This window comes from Stegastes partitus, unplaced genomic scaffold (assembly GCF_000690725.1).
Source record: "Stegastes partitus isolate 25-593 unplaced genomic scaffold, Stegastes_partitus-1.0.2 Scaffold954, whole genome shotgun sequence".
NCBI classification, from domain to species: Eukaryota; Metazoa; Chordata; class Actinopteri; family Pomacentridae; genus Stegastes; species Stegastes partitus.
The window spans coordinates 357,973-369,525 of NW_007578685.1; the positions used below are offsets into that span (position 1 = coordinate 357,973).

At 47.4% G+C, this 11,553-nt stretch overlaps 1 protein-coding gene across 1 annotated transcript in view; it reads left to right on the plus strand.

Moving 5' to 3' along the window:
• Positions 1 to 311: 311 nt before the first annotated feature.
• The window catches only part of mlpha (melanophilin a), a 21,186-nt gene continuing 9,944 nt past the window's right edge, over positions 312 to 11,553 (plus strand). Inside the window, exons 1-11 of the mRNA XM_008294350.1 lie at positions 312 to 343; positions 1,134 to 1,247; positions 2,270 to 2,491; positions 2,725 to 2,837; positions 2,999 to 3,043; positions 6,416 to 6,474; positions 6,592 to 6,681; positions 6,806 to 6,895; positions 8,740 to 8,967; positions 9,071 to 9,151; positions 9,227 to 9,460. Of these exons, the coding sequence (XP_008292572.1) occupies positions 1,138 to 1,247; positions 2,270 to 2,491; positions 2,725 to 2,837; positions 2,999 to 3,043; positions 6,416 to 6,474; positions 6,592 to 6,681; positions 6,806 to 6,895; positions 8,740 to 8,967; positions 9,071 to 9,151; positions 9,227 to 9,460 (1,272 nt within the window). The 5' untranslated portion in view covers positions 312 to 343; positions 1,134 to 1,137. The remainder of the gene's footprint in view (positions 344 to 1,133; positions 1,248 to 2,269; positions 2,492 to 2,724; positions 2,838 to 2,998; positions 3,044 to 6,415; positions 6,475 to 6,591; positions 6,682 to 6,805; positions 6,896 to 8,739; positions 8,968 to 9,070; positions 9,152 to 9,226; positions 9,461 to 11,553) is intronic.

Sequence of the window (11,553 nt, forward strand, 5' to 3'; positions counted from 1 at the left end):
TGTGTTGCTGTGCTGTGTTGTTGTGTTGCTGTGTTGCCGTGTTGCTGTGTTGTCATGTTGTTGTGTTGCTGTGTTGTGTTGCTGTGTTGCTGTGTTGCTGTGTTGTTGTGTTGCTGTGCTGTGTTGCTGTGTTGCTGTGTTGTTGTGTTGCTGTGCTGTGCTGCTGTGTTGCTGTGTTGCTGTGTTGTGTTGTTGTGCTGTGTTGTCATGTTGCTGTGTTGTTGTGTTGCTGTGTTGTTGTGTGTCTGTCAGGCGGCCTCCCTCCGTCATGTGATCAGCTGATGATCAGCTGAACTCTGTGTTCTGTTCAGTCGATGATCTTCAGCTGCAGCTTGTGAAGTCGGTGAGTTTCAATCTGGTTCGTCGGCTCTTTAATTTTCTGTCAATTAGTTTCAATGACTTTAAATCAGATGAATCAGTTTAACTTTAAGTGATTCAGTTTGTTTGTGAGCTTCAGACTTGATTTAATTTTCGTCTTCAGATTCAAGTGAAGGACTCAGACGAGCTGATCAGATCAGACTGGACCTGTTTCTGCTTCAGCTCAAATGCAGTCGGCAGCTTTTCTTTAGTCGGTTCCTACTCAGGTTCTGCTGAGGTTCTGCTGAGGTTCCTGCTGGGTGTGGTGGAACCTCAGCAGAACCTGAGCAGCTGCATGTCGCACTTCGTTCTTCTCGTAAAAAAAGGACTTTAACAAGAAACATTCATGAAATAAAAGCAAAACCAGTTTGTGTGTTTGTGCTGGATGAGCTCTAACATTCGGAGAACGTGGAGAACATCAGTCCTCAGAATGCTGGCGGTCCTGTGAGGTGTCTCCCATCAAGACGTTTTCTCAAACATGTTCCAGGTTTTTCTTCAGAATGTTTTCAGACATTAAAAAAAATCTGAAAATTCAGAAACTTTGCTTTGAGAACAACATTTCCATGTTTCACTGATTTGATTTTTGCCTCCAAAACATTTCAGTCGTCTCTAAATTCAGGAGTTTTTCCTTCAAACTTTCTCATATTTCAGAGAATTTTATGGTATTTTTCCTGTAATGTGTCTTTACTTCTCCCTCATTAATAAAACAGAATTGGTCAGCTTTACATGATTGATTGATTGATTGATTGATTGATTGATTGATTGATTGATTTCAGCATCATGGAGCGTAAACTGGATCTCTCCCGTCTGTCGGACGAAGAAGCCAAACATGTCTGGGAGGTGATTCAGAGAGATTTTAACCTCCGCAAGAAAGAAGAGGAGAGACTGGGGTCAGTTCATCCATTCATTCACTAATTCTTTGGGAAGTCAGACTTTGTTTCGTCCAACTTCAGGGAAACTAAACTAAAAACTATTCAAACAGTTTCTTTCACAAGTTCTTCAGAAATATTTGATTGTTTTTTCTTCCAGTTTTACATCAAAATTGTTTTTTTTTTCTTAAATTTTTGTTTTTCCCCCGAGAAATATTTAATTATTTATTCAAAATGTAGATTTTTTTAAACTTACTTTGAATCAATAATAATGAAAAACGTTCTCCTCCGACATGTCACTTTTATTCTCAGAGAAACGATTTCCTGAAAGCAGAACGTATTTCAGTGTATTTATTGATCGAGTCAGAACGTTTCCCGTCGAGGCTCCTGGACGCCGCCGAGACTCAACAAACCCTCGTTTGTTGCTGCATCGATCACGACTCGGTCACGCGCTCACAAAGACTCTCTGTTCGTGGGACTCCGACTCCCAGCAGCCCCGGGGCGCCACTGAACCAGGCTGTAATCAGATTACTTCTGTGACAGGGCTGCACTGTAATCAGATTACCTCACATTTCCACAGCTACCTCATAAAAATGCTGAGTCACAGTCAGCTGACGGTTTTATCACAAAACCAGAGAAACGAACAAAACAGACATTTAAAAACACTCATGAGTTCAGAAAATTAATTAAAAAAAACTGAAAAAGTCGCGCAAATTATGAAAACTTGAAACAAACAGCATCTAAGAAATGGTGGTTTTGTGTCTCTTTGTGGTGGTTTTGTGTCTCTTTGTGGCTGTTTTGTGTCTCTTTGTGGTTGTTTTGTGTCTCTTTGTGGTGGTTTTGTGTCTCTTTGTGGCTGTTTTGTGTCTCTTTGAGTGTCTTTGTTGCTGTCTGAGGTGGACACCTGAAGCGTTGAGAACATGGTTCATTTTCAACACCTTCTCTCAGATTGCGTCCTTCCTAAAGTGGTTAGCTGATTCCTGCCCAGCATGGAGGGGGTTTCCCTCCACAGACTCACCTGTGAACTCACCTGTGTGTTGCAGCGATCTGAAGACGAAGATCGAGAAGGAGGACACGAAGCGAGAGCTGCTGGGCTCTCAGAGCAACGTGTCCGACTCGCTGTGCATCCGCTGCCTGCAGCCCTTCAAGTTCCTGGTGAACAGCAAGCGCCAGTGTCTGGACTGTCGCATGTACACCTGCAAGTCCTGCAGCCGCTACAACAAGAAGGAGCACGGCTGGGTGTGCGACAACTGCCGCATGACCAGGTGAGACTCTGTCAGGTACAACAGGTGAGACTTGGTGTAAGCTAAGCGTTAGCTCATGACCAACTTTGACTTAAACAATGTGTGCTAGCATGTATGCTAAAGCCTTTCGCATTGATAGCTTCAACTTTAAAAATGGACTGATGTGTTGGCGTAGCAGCTAGCACTGGTCAACAATATGTATGAATGAATGTGGTGTGTGTCTGTGCTAACCATTAGCCTGTCGCATTGCTCAGGGTGCTGAAGATCGGAACTCTGGGTTGGTACCACGACAATGTGAGGAACCGCTTCAAGCGCTTCGGCAGTGCCAAGGTGATGAGGTCACTGTACAAGAGGCTGAACGGAGACGGTGGGTTAACCTGCTAGTTAGTTGTTTGTCAGGAGCTGGTTAACTGTCAGGAGCTAGTAGTTATCAGTCAGAAGCAGCAGTGTTCTCGGACTGTTTCATGGCATTAAACAGGCTACATGCTAATCTCTTCATGCTAATAGAAGCTTGTGTTTGTGCATCAGGTGGCCGTGACGATGACACTCAGAGTATGCCGGACGTCCGCAACCGTGAGTCTTTGAACAAACACAACTTCATACATTTAATGAGATAAACAGTTGGAAGTGCTAAAATGTTAGCATAGATATAGCATAGCCTGCTATCATTTAGTCATTGCATGGAAGTGAAAATGCTAAACATTAAGCTTGTAGCTGACTAAGTTGTTGCCATGACTCCGCATGTCGTATGCTAATGTGCTAGCATGAATGCTACTATCACTCCACATCTGGCATGATAATTATATTAGCTCACAGCATTTTTTTCCTCAGTATTTTGCTAACATTTATCTTGGAAATGACTCTTTACTAGTGTGGTGTATGCTAAGGTGCTAAGGTGTGTTTTCTCAGTGTAGTATATGCTAACGCTATAAAATGAAGTCTTCTAATGTTAAATATTTCAGTTTGGACCCAACTGTCAACTAACGTGGTAGCCGTCCGTCTGTCTAAGAAGACAATGGAGTATCTGCGCCTTGGTCAGTCCAATGTATTTGTGTAGCGCCTGCTGTGGCTGTAGAGCCTGATGTGGGAGCAACACATCTTCTGGCATTTGCTGCAGACGTAGTTGGCGGTAGTGGCAGAAGGAGCTGGCTGGAGCCTCTGCCGTCTTCATGCCATCTTCAGACTACCGAAAGGCGTATCACAGCACCAGGGAGAACACGCCCCGTTCGGCGAGTACTTGAAGCCTGTTAAGAATGACTCCGGCAAAGGCCTTACCAACAGTGCTGAAGAGAGAGATCCCACGATAGTTGTTGCAATCGCTGCGGTCGCCCTTGTTTTTATAAAGTGTGACAATCTTAGCGTTGCGCATGTCTTGGGGCACTGTTCCTTCCTCCCAGAACTGGAGCAGGAGGTCGTAAAAGTGGCTGAGGAGGGAACTCTCGCTACCAGCCTTGACGATCTCCGGTGGGATTCTGTCACTTCCTGGTGCTTTTCCACAGACTAGCGAGTCGATGGCCTTCCTGAGCTCTTCGATGGTAGGTGGTGTGTCAAGCTCCTCCATAGGGTGCAGGGAAGTGGTGTTCTCAATGGCCGTATCAGTGACTGTGTTCTCCTTGGAGTGAAGTTCTTGGTAGTGTTCTGCCTATCTCTCCATCTGCTTGCTGCGGTCTGAGATGATGTCACCTGAGGTGGATTTAAGAGGAGCGATCTTGATGGCTCTAGGTCCAAATGCTTTCTTCATGCCCTCATACATGGCGCGGGTGTTGCCACAGTCCACGGAGGTCTGGATGTCACAAGTTCAGCCAGTAGTCAATGGCACACTTGCGCATGATCCATTTGCCGTTGTTGCGTGCTGCTCTGAAGGCGGCCAAGGCTTTTTCGGAGGGCTGCCTTTTGTACTCAAGGAGTGCGGCACGCTTGGCAGCAATGGCAGGCTCAATCCCTGCCTCAAAGCAGTCTTCGTTCTTCCTCACACTCTTCCCAAAAGTGTCCGAGGCGGCTTCATTTACGGCGTCATGGACGTAGTTCCATCGCGCACGCGATGCTGTTTATTGGGCAGTCCACAAGGGCTGCGTCAATAGCTTTAGTGAAATGTTCTGATGGTGTTAAGATGAGGACAGCCCTTTTGCTTGGAGCGAAGGATTTGTTTTGGTTGGAGACGCACCTTGCTGCTCACCAGGGAGTGGTTAGTATTGCAGTTGGCACTGTGGTAGGTACGGGTGACAAGCACATGGTTGAGGAGGGGTCTCCTGGTGATGATGAAGTCCAGTTCTTGCCAGTGATGGGACCTTGGGTGCCTCCAGGACACTCTGTGGTGTGGTTTGGTGGGGAAGAATGTGTAAGTGATGCAGAGGTCATGGTAGGAGCAAAGCTCAAGTAGGTGCTGTCCGTTCTCATTGAGCTTGCCAATGCCAAAGTGACCCATGTAGTGCAGCCAGGAGCTGTGGCCTGAGCCAACCCGAGCATTAAAGTCTCAGAGCAGGAACAAGTCTTCTTCCAGAGGGATCTCTCTGATTTTGGCCCCAAGTTCTTCGTAGAACGCATCTTTAGCTTCAGCTGTAGAGCAAAGTTTGGGAGCATAGATGCTAAAGATGTTTGTAGGTCCAGAGGAGGTTGTGAGGCAGAGAGAGAGAATTTGCACGGTCCCCTGAGATGGAGACTCAACTGAAGACAGAAGGGAGTTGCGTACTGCAAAGCCGACCCCCGTGGAGTCGGTGCTCGTCTGGCTCTAGTCCTTGCCAGAAGAAAGTATATTCCTTCTCCTTGAGACTGCTGCTGGAGGGGAGGCATGCCTCCTTGAGGGCGGTGATGTCGATGTTGAGCTTTGACAGTTCACGGTCGATGATGGCAGTTTTTCTGGCATCGCCAACTTGCTGGAGGTCGTCAGAGAGGCCAGGAGACATTGTTCTGACATTCCAGGTAGCCAGCGGTATGGCTGGTGATTTCTTTCATTGCTTCCCTGGTGAAGGGTTTACAGTCCCCTCTTCGGATTTTGTCCGAAGCTCCAAGCACCCTTTGAAGCAGACAGACTGTGGCGGGTCAATACCGAATTGGCTGGGGGCTGCCCAGCTTAAGGCGAGCAATAGTTGACCAGTGAGACGTGATGGTCCCTCCCACTGTCTGAGCTGTAGCGCCCGAACTTACGCCAATACGCTCTAAATTTATCACTCATAACTGTTGTCCCCTGTGTTGGTTCTGTCGCTGGGACAGCGGCAGTGGAGTGGCCTCTCCAGGGCGCAGGCCTTGTCAGAACTTATGGAGATCCTGGGGTGCCCAGTCGCCATGATACCCCTCTCAGCTTAGCTGGCAGGGTCCGATGGAACAGACGAGCTGATACGGTCGGTGTCAGCGCAGCTGCAGGAGTTGCCAGAAGGTGTCACAATGTTCAACCAACCGTCTTAGGGGCTCTGCTCCAGACTTTCTCTCTGGGTTTACTACCATAACCTTCGTCTCTCCCGAGATAACCGCAGGGCAGCAGTGCTATTTTTCCCATAGCTGGGGGGGTGTCAGTGGACATTAGAGCATGGTCCACACAGGAGTGGGTCATACATGCCGCACTTCTGGGGGCCAGAACTCCGCCGTAGTCCCTGTAGATTTAGCCTGGGCAGGAAGTGCACCCAGCTGCCATCTGTCGCCATGAGGAGGCACTACAATAGGACTTGCTTGGCGTGAGGCTATGTACTGGCAGTGGGAGACTGACACACTAGCCAGCGGTGGAGGCTGAAGGCTAGAGAGATGACAAGAACCCAGATGCTCCGCAACCACACTAGGCGCATCACACCAGCAGTCTGACACACAGTTTAACATGACGTAGCATTATGCTAAATTAAAACTACGGCCTGGAACTTTAAGTTGAGGTGAAAATGCAGTTTTATTGGATTTCTTTTGCTGGACAAACCTCTGTAAATAGGAACTGTTTGAATAATTAACATGTTTAATTTTTAGACATGTACAACGGTAACGAGGACGACCATGCGGAGGCCGAAGCTCAGCGCTACAAAGTGGTAAAAACAGCCAAAAACTCAAATGAAACGATTCTACATCTGTGCTCCACACACACACACATACACATACATATATATATATATATATATATATATATGTATGTGTTGTAATTCCAGATGAGGAAGAGTAAACGCCTGCTGTCGGTCCATCCTATGGACTTTGACAACGAGGAATATCTGCCTCACTCACGCCGTCCGTCTATGCAGGTAAATCACGGTTAAACATAAAAACATTTAACAGTATTTTTAACTTTAGGTCTGATAAGTTCAGTTTACTGACAGTGTAAACATGTGATGTGTTCAATGACACCACGTAAATTCTGTTTTCCAGCAGATGCAGGACGATCGGTGTTACAGGAACGATGTGGACTACGACTATTACAACCACCGAATGAACCGCAGGAAGAGTCTGGACCGATACGCCNCAAACCAGACAGGACCAATCAAACCAGACAGAACTAATCAAAACCAGACAGAAACAATCAAACCAGGCAGAAACAACCAAAACCATCCATCCATCAATTTTCTTCCGCTTATCCGGGGTCGGGTCATGGGGGTAGTAGGCAGAGCAGGTCTTTCCAGACTCCAGAGGAAGCCTCTCCGGAGGCATCTGAATCAGGTGTCCAAACCACCTCAACTGACTCCTTTCGATGCGCAGGAGCAGCGGCTCTACTCCGAGCTCCCTCAGGATGTCTGAGCTCCTCACCCTATCTCACCCTATCTGAGCCCAGCCACCCTGCAGAGGAATCTCATTTCGGCCGCTTGTATCCGCAATCTTGTTCTTTCGGTTAGGGTACAAGGGGCAGCCCTGGCAGAGTCCAACACCCACTGGGAACGTGTCCGACTTATTGCCAAGAATGCGGACACAGCTCGCACTTTGGTTGAACAGGGTACCCCATACTCCCTCAGTACCCCCCACAGAGTCCCTCTGGGAACACAGTCATAGGCCTTCTCCAGATCCACAAAACACATGTGGACTGGCAGGTCGAATTCCCATGGCCCCCTCAGCAGCTCCACAAAGGTAAAGAGCTGGTTCACTGCTCCACAACCAGGACGGAATCCGCATTGCTCCTCCTGAATCCGAGGTTCGACAATTGGTCGGAGCCTCCTTTCCAGCACCCTAGAGTAAACTTTCACGGGGAAGCTGAGAAGTGTGATGCCCCATTAATTGGAACACACTCTCCAGTCCCCCTTTTTGAAGATGGGAACCACCACCCCGGTCTGCCACTCCACAGGCACTGTACCCGATGCCCACGCGACATTGAAGAGACGTGTCAGCCATGACAGTCCAACAATGTCCAGAGCCTTCAGCATCTCGGGGCGAATCTCGTCCACACCTGGCACTTTGCCACCGAGGAGCTTCTTAACTACCTTGGTGACCTCTACCACGGATATGGATGCAGAAACCCCTGAGTCTTCTTACCGGGTTCAGGAGTTCCTCAAAGTGCTCCTTCCACCACTTGACAAGATCCCCAGTCTGGGTCAGCAGTTCTCCTCCCCGACTGTACACAGCCTGGGCAAATCCCTGCCTCCGCTTTCTGAGGCGTTGGATGGTTTGCCAGAACTTCTTCGGGGCCAACCGAAAGTCCTTCTCCACAGCTTCCCCGAATTCCTCCCACACCTGAGCTTTAGCTTCCATGACCGCTGCAGCTGCAGTGCTTTTGGCCAGCCGGTACCTGCCTGCTGCTTCAGAGCCAGCCAGGTCCGAAAGGTCTCCTTCCTCAGCCTGACAGCTTCGCTCACCGCCGGTGTCCACCAGTGGGTTTTGGGGTTGCTGCCACAACAGGCACCAGTGACTTTCCGGCCATAGCTCCTAACGGCCACTTCTGCGATGGAGACTTTGAACATGACCCACTCTGACTCCATGTCCCCAACCTCCCCCGGGATGCAGGAGAAACTCTTCCGGAGGTGGGAATTGAAAACCCCACGGACAGGGGCCTCCACCAGACGTTCCCAGTTCACCTTCACTACACGTTTGGGTTTACCAGGTCTGTCCAGCAGCCTTCCCCGCCATTGGATCCAACTCACCACCAGGTGGTGATCAGTTGACAGCTTTGCTCCTCTCTTCACCCAAGGGTCCAAAACATACGGCCACAGATCGGATGATACAACTACGAAGTCGATCATTGACCTTTGGCCTAAAGTACTCTGGTACCACGTACACTTATGAGAAACCTTATGTTCAAACATGGTGTTTGCTATGGCCGATCCGTGGCTAGCACAGAAGTCCAAAAACAAAACACCACTCGGGTTCAGATCAGGCAGGCCATTCCTCCCAATCACACCCCTCCAAGTTTCACCGTCATTGCCCANAACCGGATGGTCCGGACTCGCTCTCTGTCTAAGATCAGCTCCTCGGTTGCTAGGCAACAGTACGTGGACACCTCGGATGAGGACGAGTACCAGAGAGGCCCTCCGATGTACCAGCAGCCGCCTCACCGCCGCAGGAACAGCCGAGCGTCCTCCCAAGAGAACCTGGGCCAAGCCCCACCCGTAAGAACTCTCGGCCAATCAGCATCTTGGTTCTGAGCGGACCTGCAGCAGCACAAAGGGTCTGAAAGTGGAGAATCACGTTCTGGTCTGGTTTCATCTGCAGATGAACGAGCTGAACAAGCGAATGTCGGCCATCGAGAGTCTGCTGAGCCGCCTGGAGGAGAAGATCGCGCCTGGAGACGAGGTGAGGCGCGGAACCACGACCTGAGGAACGTGGTTCGGTTCTGTCCGTAAACTGTCCCCGTTCTCCCTGCTGCAGGCCTCCGGTCCGTCGGCTCACAACGAGGAGGAGAAGCTGAGGAGGAAGCTGAGCGAGCTGGCGGGGAACCTGAGCGACAAGGCGCTGTCGTCGGACGACGAGGCCGCCAGGAAGCCCTTCTCTGTGGGGAAGAGCTCGGCTGGCGCCAGGCTCGGCTCGGCGCTCGCTCTGGACTCCCTGAAGGATAAAGAGCTGAGTTCTTCCAGCGACGAGATGCCCACCGAGGCCCAGAAGGTACGAAGGCTGCTGCCAGACACGTTGACGGGCTGAGGGAACCTGGAGGTTTCACTCAGTGGAGCTCTGTCAGGAGCTTCCACAGCTTCAGGGTTCACGTTCTAGTGGGACTCAGGCAACAGTTCAAATGTGTTCAGGTGGACGAGTTGACACGAAGCTGAAGTCAGTCACGAGTTACTGTATGACATGGTAATATGCAAATGAGGTATCAGCTCGTTCAAAATGTCCTCATAAACACCTGGAAATGAAGAAACTGTTCTAGAAATGTCTAAAAATGAAATAATGAAAAGAGTAAAATATAACAAAATAACAGAATTAAAAAAAAAAAAAAGAAATAATAAAAAAAGGAAATATTAATAAAATGCAATATGGGAACTACGACAGCACTGGCACTGAAAACATCAAATCAGATCAACATGTTTTCATACTGCAGCGAATCAGAGAACGTTTATGTTTCTGCAGCGTCAAGGGTGAGAATAAAACATTAAACAACATATAAGATATTCTAACAGATTAATAAAAACATCATCAAACTGTTCAGAAAACATAATAACATAGAAAAAATAAAACAAACAAAAAATAACAAAACATTATAAAAAAATTAACAAAATGTCATCATAACAATGTGTATTGTTGCATATTCTTAATTAATAAATGTCCAAAACAGAGAAATCATCCCCAGATTGAACTAAAGTTATATAAATATTGGTAAAAAAAAAAAAAAAAAGTTCATAAAATATTCATAAATGTTCTTACAATTTTAAGCAAATGTAAATAATTAAATATCAACAATTTACAAAAACACACAAATATGAACAAAAGGTGAAAAATTATTCATGCAAAAGAAAATTAATAATAAAATAAAAATCATGAAACTATTCATAAATAATTAATATTGTGGAAAAACAGCAAATCATCCAAAAACTAATAAAATGTTTTAAAAAAATGTAAAAAATAATTATAAAAGTGAAAGAATGTAAATATATTTCTATCAAACACAAATGAAACAATAAAGAGTTTTGATCAAATGCAAAAGAAATCTTTAATAAAAATCCTAAAAATATGAACAAAGTGTGAATAAAAACCTTTAAATGTTCCACATGTGAATAAACAAACATCCAATTAAAATCTTAAACTTTTAGCTGAAGATGTGAATAAAGTCGTCGACTCATTTGGACCGACTGTTTAAAGAACCTGTGAGGTTCTGAAGTTGTGTAAACGTCCAGGTTCCCCTGCCGACAGAACCCGCCCGACCTCCCTCAGCACGGCTCCGCTGCTCCCCCGACAGGTTCTAAACTGGAACTACAGCAACATCCTCACAAAGAGTTCCACTGCAGAACAAGAACTTTACAGAACCACACTGAGCTCACCAGCAGAACCACAACAAGCCCATCTGTACCTGAACACAACACCTGAACACAACACCTGTAGACAGGTGCGCAGTGACTCTGGTAGTGGACTCCCTGTGGTTCTGGCGTCCCGGTTCTGCATGTTCCCTCCTGTCTAACCGGCTGCCTCCTGCGTCAGTTAACACCTGTCAGGTTTGTGACTGTGACGGCAGCAGCTACCTGCCTGGATCACCTGAGCAGGTGTTCAGTCACATGACTCCACGTTTCACTACGAAGGAGCTTCACACAAGATCACGTCAACCCTGTGAACCCGGAACAGCCCAACATCACCGTTCATCAGCCACCAGGAGTTCCACCTGTCACCTGTGACAGGAACCAGAACCCAACCTGAGCTTAGAACCGTTCCACTTCATCTTTATCCACGTGTCTCATGTACATGTTCTCCAGCAGTAAACGGAGCTGTGAGGCTTCAGGCTGAACTGTTTCCTCAGAGAAACGACCAGAAACTGAACAAAGTCGCTCAGAATGAGTCCAACAGGACAAAAAACCGAGTCGATGTCAATGTGAAACAACCAAAGATGACTTAAAATGAGTTCATGATGAGTCAGAACTGTAATTCTAGACAAACATCAAGTCGTTGTGGACGGACTCATAGTAGACATTCTGTTATCGAAGAACAGAGGAACATCCAACCTCCTGGATCAATACATAAACACAGCACGGATCAGAACCAGAGACCAGAGG